The sequence below is a fragment of the Taeniopygia guttata genome, chromosome 14 (genome assembly GCF_048771995.1).
Source record: "Taeniopygia guttata chromosome 14, bTaeGut7.mat, whole genome shotgun sequence".
NCBI classification, from domain to species: domain Eukaryota; kingdom Metazoa; phylum Chordata; class Aves; order Passeriformes; family Estrildidae; genus Taeniopygia; species Taeniopygia guttata.
In genome coordinates, this window is record NC_133039.1 from 7089827 (window position 1) to 7107935 (window position 18109).

At 50.3% G+C, this 18109-nt stretch overlaps 1 protein-coding gene across 6 annotated transcripts in view; it reads left to right on the forward strand.

Moving 5' to 3' along the window:
* Positions 1–18100, forward strand: part of TSC2 (TSC complex subunit 2) — a 33042-nt gene extending 14942 nt beyond the window's left edge. Inside the window, exons 26-42 of one of the 6 annotated variants that reach the window (XM_030285049.4) lie at positions 2299–2430; positions 4326–4490; positions 5277–5429; positions 5588–5700; positions 6213–6434; positions 7113–7328; positions 8876–8944; positions 10995–11155; positions 12042–12526; positions 13264–13339; positions 13589–13675; positions 13930–14116; positions 14932–15071; positions 15275–15353; positions 15866–15957; positions 16202–16300; positions 16835–18100. In XM_030285049.4, coding sequence (XP_030140909.1) covers positions 2299–2430; positions 4326–4490; positions 5277–5429; positions 5588–5700; positions 6213–6434; positions 7113–7328; positions 8876–8944; positions 10995–11155; positions 12042–12526; positions 13264–13339; positions 13589–13675; positions 13930–14116; positions 14932–15071; positions 15275–15353; positions 15866–15957; positions 16202–16300; positions 16835–17002 — 2644 coding nt within the window. In that variant the 3' untranslated portion in view covers positions 17003–18100. The remainder of the gene's footprint in view (positions 1–2298; positions 2431–4325; positions 4491–5276; positions 5430–5587; positions 5701–6212; positions 6435–7112; positions 7329–8875; positions 8945–10994; positions 11156–12041; positions 12527–13263; positions 13340–13588; positions 13676–13929; positions 14117–14931; positions 15072–15274; positions 15354–15865; positions 15958–16201; positions 16301–16834) is intronic. The other 5 variants (XM_072935746.1, XM_072935747.1, XM_072935748.1 and 2 more) reach the window with 5 other exon arrangements.
* Positions 18101–18109: the final 9 nt, after the last annotated feature.

Below are 18109 nucleotides of genomic sequence, written 5' to 3' on the forward strand. Positions count from 1 at the left end.
TTAGGTCAGAGACAAATGAGGTTGGTGAGAAGCTGGGATCCAGCCTGGTGAGGCAGCTGAGGCAGCACTGCCTGTCCTGCAGGCCTGTGCAGGCACTGGGGGACTTTTTGCTGTTCACTTCTGAAAATCAACACTTGTGTCAGGTTGGGGTGTGTCAGTGCAATGTTACCAGAGACGAGAGAAGAGGGTAATACCAGAGATAACAGAAGCCCATGTTCACGTGGATTGTGTGAGCTCCTTTTGATGATTGATCTGTAACGAGTCATTTTCAGATGATTGCCAGAGAAATGGTTGTGATCAACGACCTGGATAAATTAGAGAGCCAGTGCTGTATTTTTCCATGGTGTTCCCAGTCAGGGCTGTGCACTGGCTGGGACACAGCTGCTTTCTGTCTGTCTGGATGTCCCAATCCCTTTTTTTTTTAAATTTTTGAAGCCATTGTGACAGTTTTAAGCAAAGCCTTCAGAAGTCAGGGCATTTCTTGCTGGTAATCATTCAAAGTAACATTTGCCAGGGGAGGAAGATATTTCTTGGAAGGCATTCAGGGTTTCTCCAACATCCTTTTACCTGCAGGGATTACCTAAACTGGTTCACTTAACTTGCTTCAGTGTTGTGAGCAGTGAGCACATGGTGGCATCTGGGCCCTGGGGAAAGTGCCTCTACTTCACCTGCAAGGCTGCAGCAGAGTCTTGCAATGCAGAAACACCATCCCTGCCCTACTGCTGCAGCTGTAAACCTTGTGTTGTGTTTCATCTCTCCCATCTCCTCCTCTTCCATCCAGAAACTCGGAAGATAAGCCTTTTGACACTCATCTCTCCAATTAGAATTCCAACTAATCTTTTTTTTTTTTCTTTTTTTCCCCTAAGAAACCTGTTAAATTCTACCAGGTTGGAATACTACTGTCTCTAAAGGCTTTTGCTGGATCACTTTCCACAGAAATCTCTGCTGAGGAGTGTGGCTGTACTCAGGCAGTGCCCAGAGCACTGGAATAGCAGGATGCCACTGCCTCTGGGTCTGGCTGAGCTTGGATTCTATCCAGGGCAGAGAGGGAAGGCCTGGAGCAGATTCCAGTTTCCTTGCCTGAGAAGCTTCTGGGCTTGGTTTTCAGTCCTGAAGCCCAAAGAATGTTTCCCTGCCATAGCTGAGGGGCTGGGTGTTCCAAGGGATAAGGATCCCATGGCTGCTGGATGTCCTGATGTTGGTGTAGGTGATGGTCCCTGAGCATGAGCCTGTGCTCTCTGCAGCAGTTGTGGCCAAAAGTAATCTGGGAGAGGCTGTTGGGAGAAGGACAAAGAAATTCTGCTTCCTCCAGGTGGCAATCTGAGATGTAAGAACTCACTGAGATGAGGATGGCAAATAAATTGTGTTTAGAAACAGCCAGAAGGGTTAAATTAGTGCCTGCATTTTATCCCTGGGGATGGGAGCTGCTGGACCAACTGTTCTGCCCAAATTAGCCCCGAGCCTGGCGTGCATCTCAGTGACTAATTAAAGTGCCTCTTGGATCTTAATTGCTGTCATCTCCCACGTGTTCCTGGCACTTGCCAGTGTGCCCAGTAATTTCCTTTCTGTGCCAGCCCAGAGCCCAGGGGGTTCCCTGGAGCCTGGGCTGAGGCAGCTGGGGTGGCACAGGAGCATCCCCACGGGTGTTTGTTGGCTCTGCAGTGTGGCAGGGTCTGGAACAGGGGCTCAGTGTCCCCAGGACCCCAGCTGGGCTGAGGGACACTCTGGGGAACCCTGGGTATGTTGTGACTTGGGGAAAAGCTCAGCTTTGGGCCAGGCTTAGTGGGGACAGAGATGGGTGTCATGGTCCCTGTCTCTTGTTAAAAACTGCTGCAGCCTAGTCCAGGTAAAGCATTTTAGGATCTGTGGAAGCCTTCAGGTGTTGAGTCATGGTGAGTTGGGAGAACACAAAAGGGGGTTGAAGTGCACAAAACTCCTTGAGGAATTTGTGCCCAGGGAGCCCTCAGGTGCCCTTGCCTTTGCTGAACAGCCCAGTATTCCAACTCTCATTTCAACCAGTTTTTTTATTTTAACTTGTACTAATTTCATTTGTTTTGTAGCACATTTAAATTCTTGTTTTCAAAATGTGGTTTGTCTTTTTAATGCTTTGCAAGCTCTGCTTGTTTGTATGTTTTAATTTTTGTTTCCCTTTTTTTTTTTTTGGCATTTGTTTTATTTTCCATCACCCTCCGGGATCCCCCAATATTGACCCTGTGACTGTGACCTTTCAACCTACATCCCTCCAATGGTTTCCTCCCTTCTGTGACCTCTTTTGGGGCTTGGTGCTTCTCCACATAGTAGTTTAAGACTAGCCAAAAATGCAAAGCAAGGCTTGAATAACTCTCCTCCAGTGAAAGAGCTGAAAGAACCCTCTGCAGTTGATGCCTTCCGATCCCGCAGCATCAGTGTGTCTGAACATGTGGTCCGCAGGTAGAGGCACTTTGGATGGGGACAATCCAAGAGCAGCTGGGCTCTTGGAGGTTTTGCTGCAAGGGTGGGTGGAAGCAGGGTGGATTTGCATGTGGGATGCTTGCATGACTTGGTTATCCCATGAAAAACCGGCCTCAGCCACAGGCAAGGGTTTTGGGAAAGCATCCCGAGGTTTCCCAAGGCCACGTCACACCCTGGGTGTCACCTTGCCACGTTCTCTGGTGCTTTAGCAATGAAAGATTCTATTTTCAAAGTAAAGGTGGTGAAGGGGGAAAAAAAACCCCAACAAACAAAAAAAAACCCATGCACAAAAAAAGGAAAAAGGTTGCATTCTGCACAAGTGAGAATCCTGGGTACAGCTCACTAAAACTTGAGCCTCCCAAGCAGGGGTTTGATTTAGGAGAGGCTTTGGAAACTCTGCAAGTCATGGAGAGCCCTCCTTCCATTCTAGTTCTGGCCTCAGTTTAGGATTTGTTCTTCTGAAGGAGCTGATGAAGTGTCCTGGTGTCAAGAATGATGCCATGAAAAACCTTGATTTGTCTTTCCAGAGAGCAGTGAGGGGAGTGATCAGCCCATATCAATTGATGCTTTCACAACTAAGGAAAACAAGATTTGGTGACAGAGATTGATTTGGTTGATTGACAGGTTTTGATGGCAAGCATTGATCTGCTCCAATGAAAGATGTGAAATAATTGATGCCAGTTTTTAAAACATATTTCTGGATCACTTCCCTTGAGTGTTAAACTGCTGAACCTGAAGATTTGTGCTTTAACCTGTAGGATTGCTGTCAGTGGAACTTGATTTGGGTTTTTTTTTATTTTTGGCTCTATGTGTTGTCTGGGGGAGAGAGGCTGAAGTGACTGCAATTGCAATTACAGTTCTGACACTTCATGTTATGGGAGAAATCCTTCCCTGTGAGGGAGGTGAGCCCCTGGCGCAGGTGCCCAGAGCAGCTGTGGCTGCCCCTGGATCCCTGGCAGTGCCCAAGACCAGGCTGGATGGGGTTTGGAGCAGCCTGGGACAGTGGAAGGTGTCCCTGGCCAGGGCAGGGGTGGTATTGGATGGGCTTTGATGTCCCTTCCAACCCAAACCCTTCTAGGATTCTCTGATTTCCCCATTAATCATGAGGTAATTTTCTTCTCTTGCATTTCCATGGAAATGGTAGCAACAAAATGTTCAGATAATTGCCCTTAATGAAGCCAAAGAAGTTGCCACATGATAAAAATTTTGGCTGTGCCTCAGTTTAGTTTGTATTACAATGACATAAGGGGTTGTCTTTATCAAATATTGCAGTCCAGCCTAAAACATAAATGGTTTTAAACTGCTTTGCCGATTTGGCTGATTTGAAGGTAGACCTTCTCTCTATTCTTGTGCCAATTTCCTGTTCAGAGTGCAATGTTTTTTCCTATTTCAAGTTAAATTAGGTTTTACCTAGCTATTGAATTTGGAGGGGGAAAAAAACAATATACGGAAAAATGCAACAGAGAAAAAAGCAAACCACAGGACTATAAAGTGAAGTCTGGAGTGCCCCAGTTTCTGGCTCATGGGCAACCTGCTGCCTGGGAAGCTGGTGCTGGTCATGGGATGCTTGCCCTCAGCATAGATTAGGAGCTGCCACTCACTCCTTGCTTGGTGCACTTGCCCATGGGCCACCAACGCCACAGAGTGCTGGCCTGGCCGGCTGGCACCGGAGTCTCTCCAGAGAAAACACGCTTCCTGCAGCAACAACCTGGGAAGCACAACACAAGGCTGATCCCAAACGATCCCAAAATCTGTTTCCCAAGGCCTGGGTGTGTGGCTGGCACGTGCATGCACAGCAGGGTCTGCGTCCCGCCGCCTGTGGGGACGGGGACGTGGTGCCATCTCATCTGTCACCTGGGGACTTTCTCTTCCAGCCGCATCCAAACGTCCATCACCAGCTCCAGCCTGGGCTCTGCAGATGAAAACTCCATGGCTCAGGCTGATGACAACTTGAAAAATCTGCACCTGGAGCTGACAGAGACCTGCCTGGACATGATGGCTCGATACGTCTTCTCCAACTTCACTGCTGTGCCCAAGAGGTCAGTCAGGGACCAGGGACACACGGGTGGGGTTCAGGGTCATGTTTCACTTTGTTTGTGGAAAAACATTGGGATTCTGGCAGGCTCATGCCCTGAAGCCTTTCCTCACTGATAAAATCGTGGCTATAAAGGAGATGAGATGAGGGAAGGCTGGAGATGGGAAGGCTGTGGTGAGGCCTCAGAGCCCCTTCCTGTGCCTCAAGGGGCTCCAGGAGAGCTGGAGAGGGGCTGGGGACAGGGGGTGGAGGGACAGGACCCAGGGAATGGCTCCCACTGCCAGAGGGCAGGGATAGGTGGGATATTGGATGGATTTTTTTTCCTGTGAGGGTGGTGAGACCCTGGAATGGATTTCCCAGAGGATGCCCCATCCCTGGCAGTGTCCCAGGCCAGGTTGGACAGGGTTTGGAGCAGCCTGGGATGGTGGAAGGTGTCCCTGCCCATGGCAGGGAGTAGCACTGGATGGACTTTAAGGTTCCTCCCAGCCCAAACCATTCTGTGGTTCTGTCAAATCCACTGGAGAGAAGCAACCTTTGCTTCAGCCTGGACCTGTCTGGAGGAGATGCCCTGAAGGTCTGGGAGCAGAGCTTTGCTCCATGTCCTTGCAGGATCGTCCCAGTGTGCTGCAGCAGCTCATCCGTCATCCTGATGGATAGCAGGGATGTGGGCAGCCAAGGGGAGTGGCAGAAATCCTGTGTAAAGGAGAGCAGGCAGCACCTCCTCCATGGTTAATGGCACCAGCTCTGTTCTCTGCCTGCTGAGAAGTCTTCATCCCAAATGTGTTCCCAGGTCTCCCGTGGGTGAGTTTCTGCTGGCTGGAGGAAGGACCAAGACGTGGCTGGTTGGTAATAAGCTGGTGACCATCACTACAAGTGTTGGAACAGGGACAAGGTCCCTGCTTGGCCTGGACTCTGGAGAATTCCAGAGCACCCCAGAATCAAGGTAGGTGTTGCTCCCATTTCTGCAAATCTCCACCTGACAAAGCCGCCTAAACCACTGCTACAGCTTTGTAGTTCTTCCTCTTGGCATAAGAGGAATGTTTTATTTGCCCAGCACGGCTGAGTCCTCCCTCAGCATCATCAATATCTCCTTTCCTACAGCTCAGACCCTGTTTTGCAAGTGAGACAGACCAAGGAGGCTCCAGCCAAGCTGGAATCCCAGGCTGGGCAGCAGGTTTGCAGGAGCTCCCGCAACAGAGTCCGATCCATGTCGGGTGAGTTCCCATCCTGGCCTCTCCCTGCTGCAGCCTGAAGGTCCAGCTGCCTCCTGTGTCGGAGCTAATTGGGCATCTGGAGCTCTCTGGTGTTTAACGTCAGGTCAGGTAGCAGGAGCTGTTGGCTTCTGGTGTGGTGGGGCTCCTCCTGCTTCCCTCTCCTTGCAGGAGAGTTTTGATGATCACATAAACTGGTTTATAAGGAACACACAGAACATCAAATTCTCTTCATGGTTTAACCCCAGGCCTCACCCAGGTGCTCGCTTTGTCCCCCATGGGGAGATGGAGAAGAGAGTTGGAAGGGGAAAAATAAGAAAATTTGTGGATTGAGAAAATAACAAGTTTAATAATTAAAATGAAATAAGAGTAACAATAATAATTGTAATGACAAGGGAAATGAAACCAGTATATTGTGTATGCAGCTGCTAGAAGAGGTTAAAAGCCTCATTCCTGAAGATATTTTTGGGGCTAACTAAGCGTGTCTCTCCCTTGGATTGTGTCTGTCCTGCCAGGTGGTCATGCCTTACGTGTTGGTGCCTTAGACAGCTCAGCCTCCCATTTTCCCAGTGGCTCAACTTCCCAAGGGACACAGGGCCCTCCTGCTGCTGCAGCCCGCCCAGAGAAGGCCAGTCCTGCTCCACAGACAGCCCTGCAGAAGGAAAAAGCCAACTTGGCTGCCTACGTGCCACTGCTGACCCAGGGCTGGGCAGAGATCCTGGTGCGCAGGCCCACAGGTGGGTACCTGAGTGTGGGGTGGGATCCTGGGGAGATACCAGAGCCTGGGGAAAGGACAAAAATCTAGATTTAGTTGTAAATGAATCTGTTTGTGGCTTACTGCCTTTTGAAACTGTAGAACCATGGGATGAGTTGGGTTGGAAAGGACCTTAAAGCCCACCCAGTGCCACCCCTGCCATGGCAGGGACTCCTTCCACTCTCCCAGGTGCTCCAAGCCCTGTCCAGCCCGGCCTTGGGCACTGCCAGGGATCCAGGGGCAGCCACAAGTCTGGGCAGCCCAGTTGTGTTTGCTCTTAGGGAAAGAATAACAACTTGTTCAAGGTCAAAATGCTTGAACACCAATGTGTTCAGGAGATTAACAGGAATTATCTGGTTCAACTGAAAGCTGTTTCATGAGAAAATAACTGACCTGGTGTTAATTAGGACACCTGAGTGTTTTGGATGCCTTTGAGAATCTGCTGTAGCAGTGAGTTACCAGGGGTGGGTTTTGAGGAGCTTGGGGTGAAGTGCAGAGCACTGGGAGTAGCAAATTAATCGAGTCATTCTGCAGAAGAACTCATTGCTCTGTTTGGATTTTTTATCTGCAAATTCCAAAACAATTTGAGCTTTTCCAAGAGGAGCTGTAACCTCTGGGAGATCTGGGTGTACTGACCACTTCTCCCCATTGTCTGGTGCAGGCAACACGAGCTGGCTGATGAGCCTGGAGAACCCTCTGAGCCCCTTCTCCTCAGACATCAACAACATGCCCCTGCAGGAGCTCTCCAACGCCCTGATGGCCGCAGAACGCTTCAAGGAGCACCGGGAGACGGCTCTGTACAAATCCCTGTCCGTGCCCTCCTCCAGCCTGGCCACGGGCACGGCCAAGCCCTCGCTGCTGCAGCGCTCCAACACAGGTGGGGGCTGCTGGCAGGGCAGGGACAGCTCGGGCTCTGCTGGCTCCCTGCAGGCCTTCCAGAGCAGCTGGGAGTGTAGGGGCACCAGCAATGAGAAAGGGAAGCAGTTCTTGTCCCTAGAAGTGAAAAATTCCCTTCCTCCTTGCTTCTGCTGGCGCGTGGGGGAAGAGGAAGGACGGGGGAGTAACGGAGCTGCTTTGGAGGAGTTGTGTGTTTGGTGTGTTCCCCAAATGAAAATGAACAAAGTCATGGATCTGTTCCCTCTCCCACTTGTTTGGGGCTGATCTGGGCATCCCACTTGTGGATGGATCTTTCCATGCAGTGTTTCCATTTCCATTTGTCTTCAGTTTGGGAGTCTGTGTCGGGTGCTCGGAGCTGCAGGTTCCTGGGGCATGGCCTGTTCCAACCCTTGCCAGCCAGGAGGAGTTGGTTGCCTCTGGCTTTTACAGCAGAATGCAAATCCTGTTGGATTTACCCACCTCTGAAAAGGACTATTCAGCCTGCAGTTGAACCACTCGAGTTTCATTTGCTGGCTTGATTTTAACACAGTGGCCAAGGATTTTCACTGTGTTTAATGTGGTGCTAGTTCCTCTTAAAAAGCTGTTAATGTTGGGAGAGTGGTGTTGACCAACAGCTGCAGTTTTTAAAGCTTTCTGCAGTCCCTGCTCGAGCTCTTATCAGTGATATCCAGCACTGAGGCTCTGAGCACTGTAGGCACCATCAGAGTAGAGCAGTGGTACCAGCAGACCAGGCTTTGCTGGGGAAAATGGGATGGATTGTCTGGAAATCTGGTAAAAATGCCAGTTTTTAGTTTTGTTTTAAGCGGGGCAGGGTGTGTTTTAGTATTTCAGAATGTGTAAACACAAAATTGGAGTCAAAATCAAATTATCACCTCTTAGAAACAAACAAAAAACTTATTCTCCCATAAACATTTTTGTGACTAAAAAATTGTGGTATGTGGAGCTAAGTGGAGAGCTGAACCCATGCCACCTGAATGCCACTCCTGTGCCAGTCTGGGAGTCATTTTGGCCACGTTCTTGCTAACCATACTGCTGGAGCTGGCTGGGCAGTGACTGGAGGAAGTTTTGCTGTCAGACTCTCACATGCCTGTTCTGCCCCTTTAGAGGTTAAACCTCTGTGAGTTTTCACATAGATGTTTTAGACTCTTCTGTGGGTTTAAAAGTGACCTTGTGCAGGTCAGGAAAGGCTCAGCCTGGTTTCCTGTGTGTGTTGGGATGTCAGGAAGGGATTTTCTGTTCCTGAGCCTCACAAAATGCATTCTGCAAAGGGAGGAGTTGGAGCCTGCACTGTTGGATGTGTTTATTCCTTCTTATTCCTGTTGAGACCTTGTGCCCTTAAAGTATCCCTTTGGCATCTGGTGAGCTTATCCCAGCTTGTTCTTTCCTTTGTTTCATTTATTTATTTGTTTGTTTTAAACTAGGCTCTTGGTTACATTTTAAACTCTGTGCTTTTTAATTTTTTTATATTTTTTTCATATAGTCTCTCCTTCCTTTTGATGTAGCTGCTCACTTGATTTCCCTTTGCAGTGGCCTCTTTCTCTTCCATGTACCAGTCCAGTTGTCAAGGGAAGTTGCACAGGAGCATATCCTGGGCAGGTATATTTATATATCTTTAAGGAAAAAACCAACCAAACAGTATTGCCATAGAAGAACACCTCTGATTCATAGAAAATGTATCCTTCATCCCTCATTTTCCCCTTCCATGTCTCCTGTCTGTCCCCAGTCTCATCACTCTCAACAAATGGGATCTTGACTAGCATGAAGAAGTCCAAGCCAGATCCAACATTTGCACGTGCAGACAGTTCCTCAAAGCAACTTTGCTTTTAGCTGGGGTGGCTTGTGAGTCATGAGGCCAGTGTTAAATGACCTGTCAAAACGTGGCTGGATTAATTAATTCTTCATTTGCAGCTTCATTTTCCAATTGGCTTTGTGTTCTGCCCAGTGGAAAAGCTCCCAGCTGTGAGGAGAGCAGCGTGTGCTGCAGGACAGGCTCCCCTTGGAGCTGCTCAGCCCACAGGGATCTGCCAGAATTGGGCACAGAAAGATAAAAGCAGCTGATAATATGTATATGTTTCATATATCTATAACATTCAGCCAGCATGGAGCCTGGTTAAGAGCTTTTTAAATAAAAAAGAAATATATTTCAGCAGAAAACCTGCTAAATTCTACCTTTCAGAAGCTCTATGATAACGTAAAATCTTTCTCCACTTCAGTAAAATTGATTTCATAATTAAATGAAGTGGAGATCAAATTACACACCTTATGAGCACAACACCTGCATTGCTTTGATAACCTGCAATGCTTTGTGATTTTAATTAGAGGGTTTAAATGTCTTTCTGCCTCTTTCCTTCACTGGAAAACTCCCAGCAGAGCAGTGGGGTGTTCTCAGCTGCTGCTTGTTGCTGTCAGAGGCCTCTCAAAGCAACACAAAGCTGCTGCAGCTCAATATTTTTCTGTACTTCCCTCTGCTCCTGTTATTCTCTTCCCACCTAAGGAATAATTAGTGCTTGGGTTGTTTCAAAGCACCAGCAATCTTGGCAGTGGTGTAGGAGGGGAGCTTGGCAGCACTGGGTATCTGCAGGTGTGTTCTGGCTTGGACAGCTAACCAGATCAGCACGTTGTTTTGGTTCCTTTTGGTTTGTTTTGTATTTTTAGAAGGTTTGTGTGTGCAATGCTAACTCTTAATTGCTTCTTTGAAATAACTTTGGTCCTGCGAGCTGAAATCAATCCAGGAAAAGCTGCTTTAGTGATTTTTTTTTTCCTTTGTATATTTGTTTTGATTTTGCTGATTTTCTTTATATTTTTTGTGTGTGCTAATTTTTGGTTTTATTACTTTTATTGTTATTATTTTGGAAAACAAATCTTGGCCTTTCAGATTGGTCTTCCAGTCCCTTGTGTGCATAATGGGAAGCCTCCTGTTCTCCAGCCTTTTCCTCAGGACAAAAAGCAAGGCCAGGAGGAGCCTTTGGTCAGACTCATCCCTGTGGTCAGTGCTTGGAGCAGATCCAAGGTTAAATCCTCCAAGTAGGCAGGGCTTCCACGGAGCTTCTTTGTCAGTGTGGTTCCACTCCCTGTGTGTCTGAGCAGATGCCACCAGTGCCCCTGTCACCCCTGCTCTCGTCCTTCCACGTGTTCAGGGCTGAATTGTTCTGCTTCTCCTGAGACGTTCTAGGAAAGCTGCCAAACTGCAAGGAAATGGCTCCTAGGAAAATTTCTTATCTCCTTGTAGGCCTCAAGGCACGGGAGCGTTGCATTTCAGTACAAGAAAAGCTCCCTTTGAGAGCTGATGTCTCCAGTGAGCTTTTATCCCTTACTTTCCTACATCTCTGTAGTTCCTGTCTGTCCTGGTAACCCACGTCCAAGGTCCCGTTTCCTCATCCCGTTCCCTGTTGTCCATCAGCAACAATTGGAAAAAACCAGCTGCACTTCCTTGGCCCAAGGCAGGCTGTGAGGGAGAGGTGATTTATTCCCTGGAAAAAGGGGAGCCAGGAGCGAGTCTGACGTGACAAGAGATGCCAGGGCACTGGCTCGGCATGGCCTTCCATTGAGATCCCGTAGGGAAAAGGCTGGGACTTGAGAGGAGAGGAGAGATGGGGGCCTGTCCTCGCGTCCCGTCTCCACAGCCCCCGTGCCCGTGTCTCCGTAGAATCCGCCGTGGTGCTGGAGGAGGGCAGCCCGGGGGAGATGGAGCTCAGGGAGGCCGAGTCCCCCGCCGAGTCCCCCGAGAGCGAGGACACAGAGACCTCGTGTTCCGAGCACGTCCTGAGCGAGGAGAGGTTTGGAAAAGCCCAGGACTCGTACAGCCGGGTAAGGACAGGCCCAGGGCGGGCAGGGTGACAACCAGCCATGGACTCCCTCATGGCACCCTCAGGAACTGCTCCCTGATGCTACTGGGGGCATGCAGGGGGAAATCCTGGTTTATGAGGGACCTCAATCCACATTGCTTTGTGCTCCTTCTTGCCCACCTTTCTTTGCAAGTGTTGGGATGCCTTGAGCCCCAACAGCTTTTATTCTGGCTGTCAGGAAAAGGAAGGAATAGTTCCCTGTGAGGGTGGGGAGGCCCTGGCACAGGGTGCACACAAAATCCTGGTTTATGAGGGACCTCGATCCACATTGCTTTGTGTTCCTTCCTTCCCACCTTTCCTCGGAAGTGTTGGGGTGCCTTGAGCCTTGCTGTTGTCAGCCTTTATTCTGGCTGTCAGGAAAAGGAAGGAATATTTCCCTGTGAGGGTGGGGAGGCCCTGGCACAGGGTGCACACAAAATCCTAGTTTATGAGGGACCTCGATCCACATTGCTTTGTGTTCCTTCCTGCCCACCTTTCCTCGGAAGTGTTGGGGTGCCTTGAGCCTTGCTGTTGTCAGCCTTTATTCTGGCTGTCAGGAAAAGGAAGGAATATTTCCCTGTGAATGTGGGGAGGCCCTGGCACAGGGTGCCCAGAAAATCCTGGTTTATCAGAGACCTGGATCCACATTGCCTTGCTGTTGTCAGCAAGGAAGGATTGTTTCCCTGTGAGGGTGGGGAGACCCTGGCACAGGGTGCCCAGAGCAGCTGTGGCTTCCCCTGGATCCTTAGCAATCTGACAGGGCTTGGAGCAACCATGGGATGAGCATTCAGGTCTATCCCAACCCAAACAGTTCCGGGATTCTCTGATTCCATGAAAACTGTTAATATTTTATTTTCTTTCCCCCGCAGTCCTCCTCCACGTCCAGCCAGGAGGAGAAGTCGCTGCGGTCGGAGGAGCTGGCGGAGGGCGGGATCCCCATCGGGCGGGAGGAAGGGCGGGCGCTGGAGGAGCTCTCCTTCCAGCCCTCACAGCCGCTCAGCAAGTCCAGCTCCTCCCCGGAGCTCCAGACGCTGCAGGAGGTGCTCAAGGACGCCAACGGCCGCGAGGTGCCCCGGCGGCTGAGCACGGACGTGAAATCCAAATCGCAGTCGGGGAATCTGGAAGGGGAAGGGCTGGGCAGCTGGCTGGGCAGGGCGGAGGACGGCAGGGCAGCCGGGCCGGGCGCTGGCAGCGCGGCCGCCACCTCGCCCCGCTCGCCCTCGGGCCACCGGCCCCGCGGCTACACCATCTCCGACTCCGCGCCCTCCAGGAGGGGCAAGAGGATCGACAGAGACGCCTTCAAGGGCAGGGCAGCGGCGTCCAACGCGGAGAAAGTGCCTGGGATAAACCCCAGGTGCGTGCGGAGCCCCTGAGCTGCTCCATCAGGGCTCCTTCAGCGGGGTCTGCGCAGCAGCCGGTTAAAAAACTAATTACCTGCTTTATTCAGGAGCTGATACAAACCTGCAGAGCACGCTACCACCAAATGGACTTTGGGGTCAGGAAACAGAGCTCCCAAATGGTGAAAGAAATAGATGGGTAGTTTCCTCCTGTGCTTAATGTACTTAATTTAGGGGCTGACCGCAGGTTACCCAGAGTTAATTTTGTTGTGAACACCGTGGATTGCTAGTTTTGCAATTCAAGCAATATTATGTGCAAAATCCTAAGAGGAAGGAAAAGAAGGATTGTAATAGTTGCTTTTTGAACCTGGGATATTGTTAGCTGTCCAAAATTGCATGATGAGACTATTTTCATCTGATTGAGGGCAGGAAAAATGCTAATGTCTGTACAATCATGTCTGAGAGCCTAGAAATATCCCCAGAGCTATGGAGAGCATATCGTCCTCCATTCTGTGCCTTTGAACAGGGAATTTGTGTGGCTGCTGCTGTTTGACACATCACTGTTTTTCTGACAGGGGTCTATTGCAAACTGCAGGTAGTCCAGGCACTCAGAGTGTCTCTAAAAGATGAATAATACCCTGTTAGCATTTTACTTCCTCCCATTTTTCTGCTGTACATAACGTTCTTACCTCCAACAGATCAAAACTGACTTAATTTTTATTGTAACAGACTTTTCCCTCCTTCTCTCTTTCAGCTTTGTGTTTTTACAGTTGTATCACTCCCCCTTCTTTGGTGATGAAAACAACAAACCCCTCTTGTTGCCAAATGAGGTAGGCAAGGAGTTGTATAAATCCTTAATTTTTTTAACCTCATGACTTTCTTGGAATGGAGATGATAATTACAAATATCCAGCTCAAGTGCTGCAGTTTAAAGGTGCTTCCTACCAGCAGTGCCACAGATGGGAGGTCTCTGTGTTGGGGTTGTGGAGGGGATTATTTAAAGCTGGCAGAATGCTGGGATGGTTTGGGTTGGGAGGGACCTTCCAGGCTGCTCAGATGGGGTCCCTGTTTTGGTTGCAGACGTTTGAGAGGTCAGTGCAGCTCCTGGATCAGATCCCATCCTATGACACACACAAGATTGCAGTGCTCTACGTTGGGGAGGGCCAGGTGAGTGTGTGCAGGGGCCTGGATCCATGTGGAATGTTGGGAACCTCTCCAGCTGTGAGGTTTCCCTGCTCCAGCTGTAGGATTTGCCCTGTTCCTACAGCATCCTTCCTTTTCCTTAATTTCCTGTGCTAAAAATCGGCACCTGCATGAAACCCTTCTGTGAGGGCAATCACCTCATCCCAGGAAGGGGTTTCTGGTGCTGGTGCAGTGCTGCTGGCACTGAGTGTGACATGTGGTGTGTCCCTGTGTCCCAGAGCAACAACGAGATCGCCATCCTGTCCAACGAGCACGGCTCCTACCGCTACACCGAGTTCCTCACGGGCCTGGGCAAGCTCATCGAGCTCAAGGACTGCCAGCCAGACAAGATCTACCTGGGTGGCCTGGATGTGTGTGGGGAGGACGGACAGTTCACCTACTGCTGGCACGATGACATCATGCAAGGTGAGCTGGAAGGATGGTTTGTGTCTCCTCACCTTAACTCGCCTGCCTTCCGCACCGTTCCTTCCCAGGGAGGTGGTGAGGAAGTCCTGGGCTCTGATCCCCTCCTGTTCTCTCTGGTAGCTCTGCAAGCCATGTGGTAAAGGTCAGGCCAAAACATATACGTGCCTTACTTAACGGGAAAACATCACATCATTTTTATAATGGTCTGCTCTGTAAAACAATCTGCTCTGTGTAAAGATCTGCTCTGTAAACCTGTGAAATTACCAGCTTTTTAAAGGCTGGCAGGGTTTGGTTTGGAGATTTAGCTGCTGTCCCCAGCTGCTGTAAAAGCTGTTCACTGAGGGTGGTGTCAATATTGCTGTGTTTCTCTGAAGAGCAGTTCAGAGCTGTGGGCATGGCTCATTTCACTGCAGTGTCACCCAGCTCCTTCCTGCAGCACCAAGCAGTCCAGAAATCATCCAGGATCCAGCAGGATGTGGTGAACTTCCCAAATTTTTCCGCACAGCGCTATGCTCATCACATGGAGTCCTGTTCCACCTAGGGCTCTGCAGAGCTCAGTTAGGGCGAGTCCTGCTTTAAGCTCTTTTGCCTCTTTCCTCCCAAACCCAGGGTCTCCTCTCCATGCTGCTGTGTCCTTCCCACTGGCTGCTTCACTCCATGCTCCAGGGACTCCTGGAGCATCCAGTGGGACTGGATTCAGCTGTCACAAATGGGGAAAAACCTATTGAGGGAGCACAGTTTTTATTTTTATTACTGGCATGTGACCACTGCTGCTTTCCCAGCCCAGCCTAAGGATCTCTGTGTTCTCTCTCCAGCCATTTTCCACATTGCTACTCTGATGCCCACAAAGGATTTGGATAAATACCGCTGTGACAAGAAGAGGCACCTGGGGAATGATTTTGTTTCCATTGTTTACAATGATTCTGGAGAGGATTTTAAGTTGGGCACAATAAAGGTAGGGGATTTTCCTCGTGGGTGTTTTACAGCAGGAGCACAGGGTTATAACCTTCATGTGTGTGGGTGTTACCCTAAAAGCTGTGTGGGGATGATGGGGGGAGCTGTTGGCTGTGGTGGGTTCACTGGTGTGTGTTTATGGCTCTCTCAAACCACGGTGCTGCCAGGGAAATGTTTCTGACTCTTTCATTGGCTTCTCCTTAGGGGCAGTTCAATTTTGTCCATGTGATCATCACCCCTCTGGACTACGACTGTAACCTGGTGACGCTGCAGTGCCGGAAAGGTGGGAATTCCTCAGGGAATGTGCTGGGGGTTTGTGTTCTAAAAGTTAAAACTTCCAGGAGAAACTCTCTGGAACCAGTTTGCCCAGTTATATCTGGGTTTGCCCTGCTCATGTACCTTCTCTGGATTGCTCATGCTGTGTTCAAGCTCAGGACCCAGTGCCAGCAGCAGAGCAGATCCCTCCCTTCAACAGCTGCTTGGGAATGCTGGAGGACATTCCCAAGCAGCTGTGGAGGGCTCAGCAGTGCTGGTGCAGGTTTTACCAAAGGTGTTTCTGGCTCACACGTGGTTCATGTGAGAGCCCAGCAGGCTCTCCCCAAACTTTTATGGAGCAGCCAGAATTTGGGAGCCAGAACTACAGAGCAGGTCTGTCAGAGCAGGAGCTGTAGAGCTTGTGGGGACTTGGTTGATACAATGCCTCAGGTTTATTTTACTTAGCTATTTAATCACTGGCAACTTTTTGCTTCTTCTTAGCTGTCTTATGAGAATTTTTTCTTATTCTTTAAATTAAAGACATGGAGGGTCTGGTGGACACGAGTGTTGCCAAGATCATCTCTGACAAGAACCTGCCCTTCGTGGCCCGTCAGATGGCCCTGCATGCCAACGTGAGTACCCCCAGCTCCCTGAGCTTCCAGCTGCTGCCTCGGCCCATCACCAGCTTCCAAGGAAAGCAAAGAAACAACTTTTCTACTTGACCTTGAAGCCGGAGTTGGCACCTGAGCAGTCCTAACTCAGAACTGGATTGCAGTTGCTGTCAACCTGCACTGAAAATTGGGATTATTTTATTGTTGTGGTTGTGTTAATGTGGCTCCTCTCTTTCCCTGCTTCTCCCCACCCTTCCCAACCCAGATGGCTTCCCAGGTCCACCACAGCAGATCCAACCCCACGGACACCTATCCCTCCAAATGGATCGCGAGGCTGCGCCACATCAAGAGGCTGCGACACCGGGTGAGTGCAGCTGCTCTGAGGGGTGGAACTGGGCTTGGCTGAGACTTGCTGCAGCTGAGGCAGGTGAAACCAGCTGTCAGAACTGGCTGAGTGACAGGGGGGCTTAGAATCCAGCTGCTCATGGAATCAGAGTTTGGGTTGGACCTTAAGGATCATCCAGTTCAAGTCTGGCAATGTCAAACAATTTCACTGGCAGTAAGGGCTGTGGGAAGCTTAAGCCTGGAATCCCAGAACCGCTGATATTGGAAAAGCTCTCCAAGCCCATCAAGTCCAACCTGTGTCCGATGCCTACCTTGTTCCCAGCCCAGAGATTGCCACCTCCAGGAATTCCTTGGGCATCTCCAGGGATAGGGACTCCAAAACTCCCTGGGCAGCCCCTTCCAGTGCCTGACCATCCTTTCCATGGGGAAATTCCTCCTGATGTCTCATACCTGGACACAGAGTGGCACTGCCAGTGTCCTAATAACCTGCCCTGCCCAGATTTGGAAGAATTTTGGAGAGAATGGAGCTCACCTGCTCTCTGTTGCCTTTCAGCTCCGTGAAGAGACGCAGTACCAGAGCCCTGGCCTCCCCCTGCAGCTGCACCCCTCTGCCCCCACAAAACCCCCTCCCCAGATCCCCCAGGACCCCCCTCCCACCTACGAGACGGGGCAGAGGAAGAGGCTGATCTCCTCCGTGGACGACTTCACCGAGTTCGTGTAGGGCCAGGCTCGGGGTGTCCCTGCTGGGACACTGAGGCTGTGGAATTGTGTTCCCTGCCTGCTGATCCCTGCAGCTGCATGGACACGGGGATTGGGAGGCGCAGCCTGGCTGCTCCTTGCATGTGGACTTGGCACAGAACCTGCCAGGAGCTTTGGGTGCCCCTGAGGATGACACTGGATTCCCAGCAGAAGCTCCCAGAGGACCAACCCACTGTGTTTGGTTAGATTTGAGCTGTTTCAAAGCTTCCGTGTTGGGGAATTCCCTGCAGAACCTTTCTTTGGACTCCTTCCACACCAGCTCCTGGTGGAAGCAGACAAAGGATGATACTCTGCAAATCCTCGTGTGAAGGTACAGGAATTGTGGGATTTTTGAGGACTTTATTGGGAACGAAATATGAAGTATTGAAAATCCAGTTGCTATTTCTGAGCACCCCAGAATCCCAGCTTCTCCCTGAACCTTGGGGCTGTCAGCACTTGGACTCTTCAGGCTCTGACTCATTCTGCTGCCAGCTCTGCAAAGAGTTAATTTGGATTCTCTCCAGCTCCAAAATGCTGCCTAAGTTCCCAAGGTTTGCCTTCATTTTGGCCATCTGCAGAACTTCCCTGGTTGCAGGAATGCTGGGGTGTCTCGCCCTTCCCCATGCACCTGATAAATTCCTTTTTTTCTGCTGACAAGTCTTGGGGCATCATCTCCCCACGAGTTTTGCTGACTCCCTGACGGGGAGGCTCTCAGGGGAGACTGAAGCAGTTCAGCTGGAGCTTCCAGGGCAGGTGGGCACAGCTGGCATGGGACGTGCAGCCCATCCTGAGGCGAGGAGGGCACCAGACACTACACCACCCAACTGGGAGGCACCTCATAAGCTGGACTATACTGTGAGACCTTCATCTCCTGCTTGGTCCGAGAGTGGGAAGCGTGGCTCTGGGAATGGCTGCCAGCAGGGGATGAAGACAAGTGCAATGTGCACAATGTGGGACTGTGAAGGGACAGGCGAGGGGACAAAGGGACAGCCCTCGCCTGTGCAGGTGTGTGGCAACACCAAGTGTCCGTTGTGTTAGAGTGTTTATGAGTCGTAAAGGAAATAAAATATTTGTCTGATCACTGCGGTCT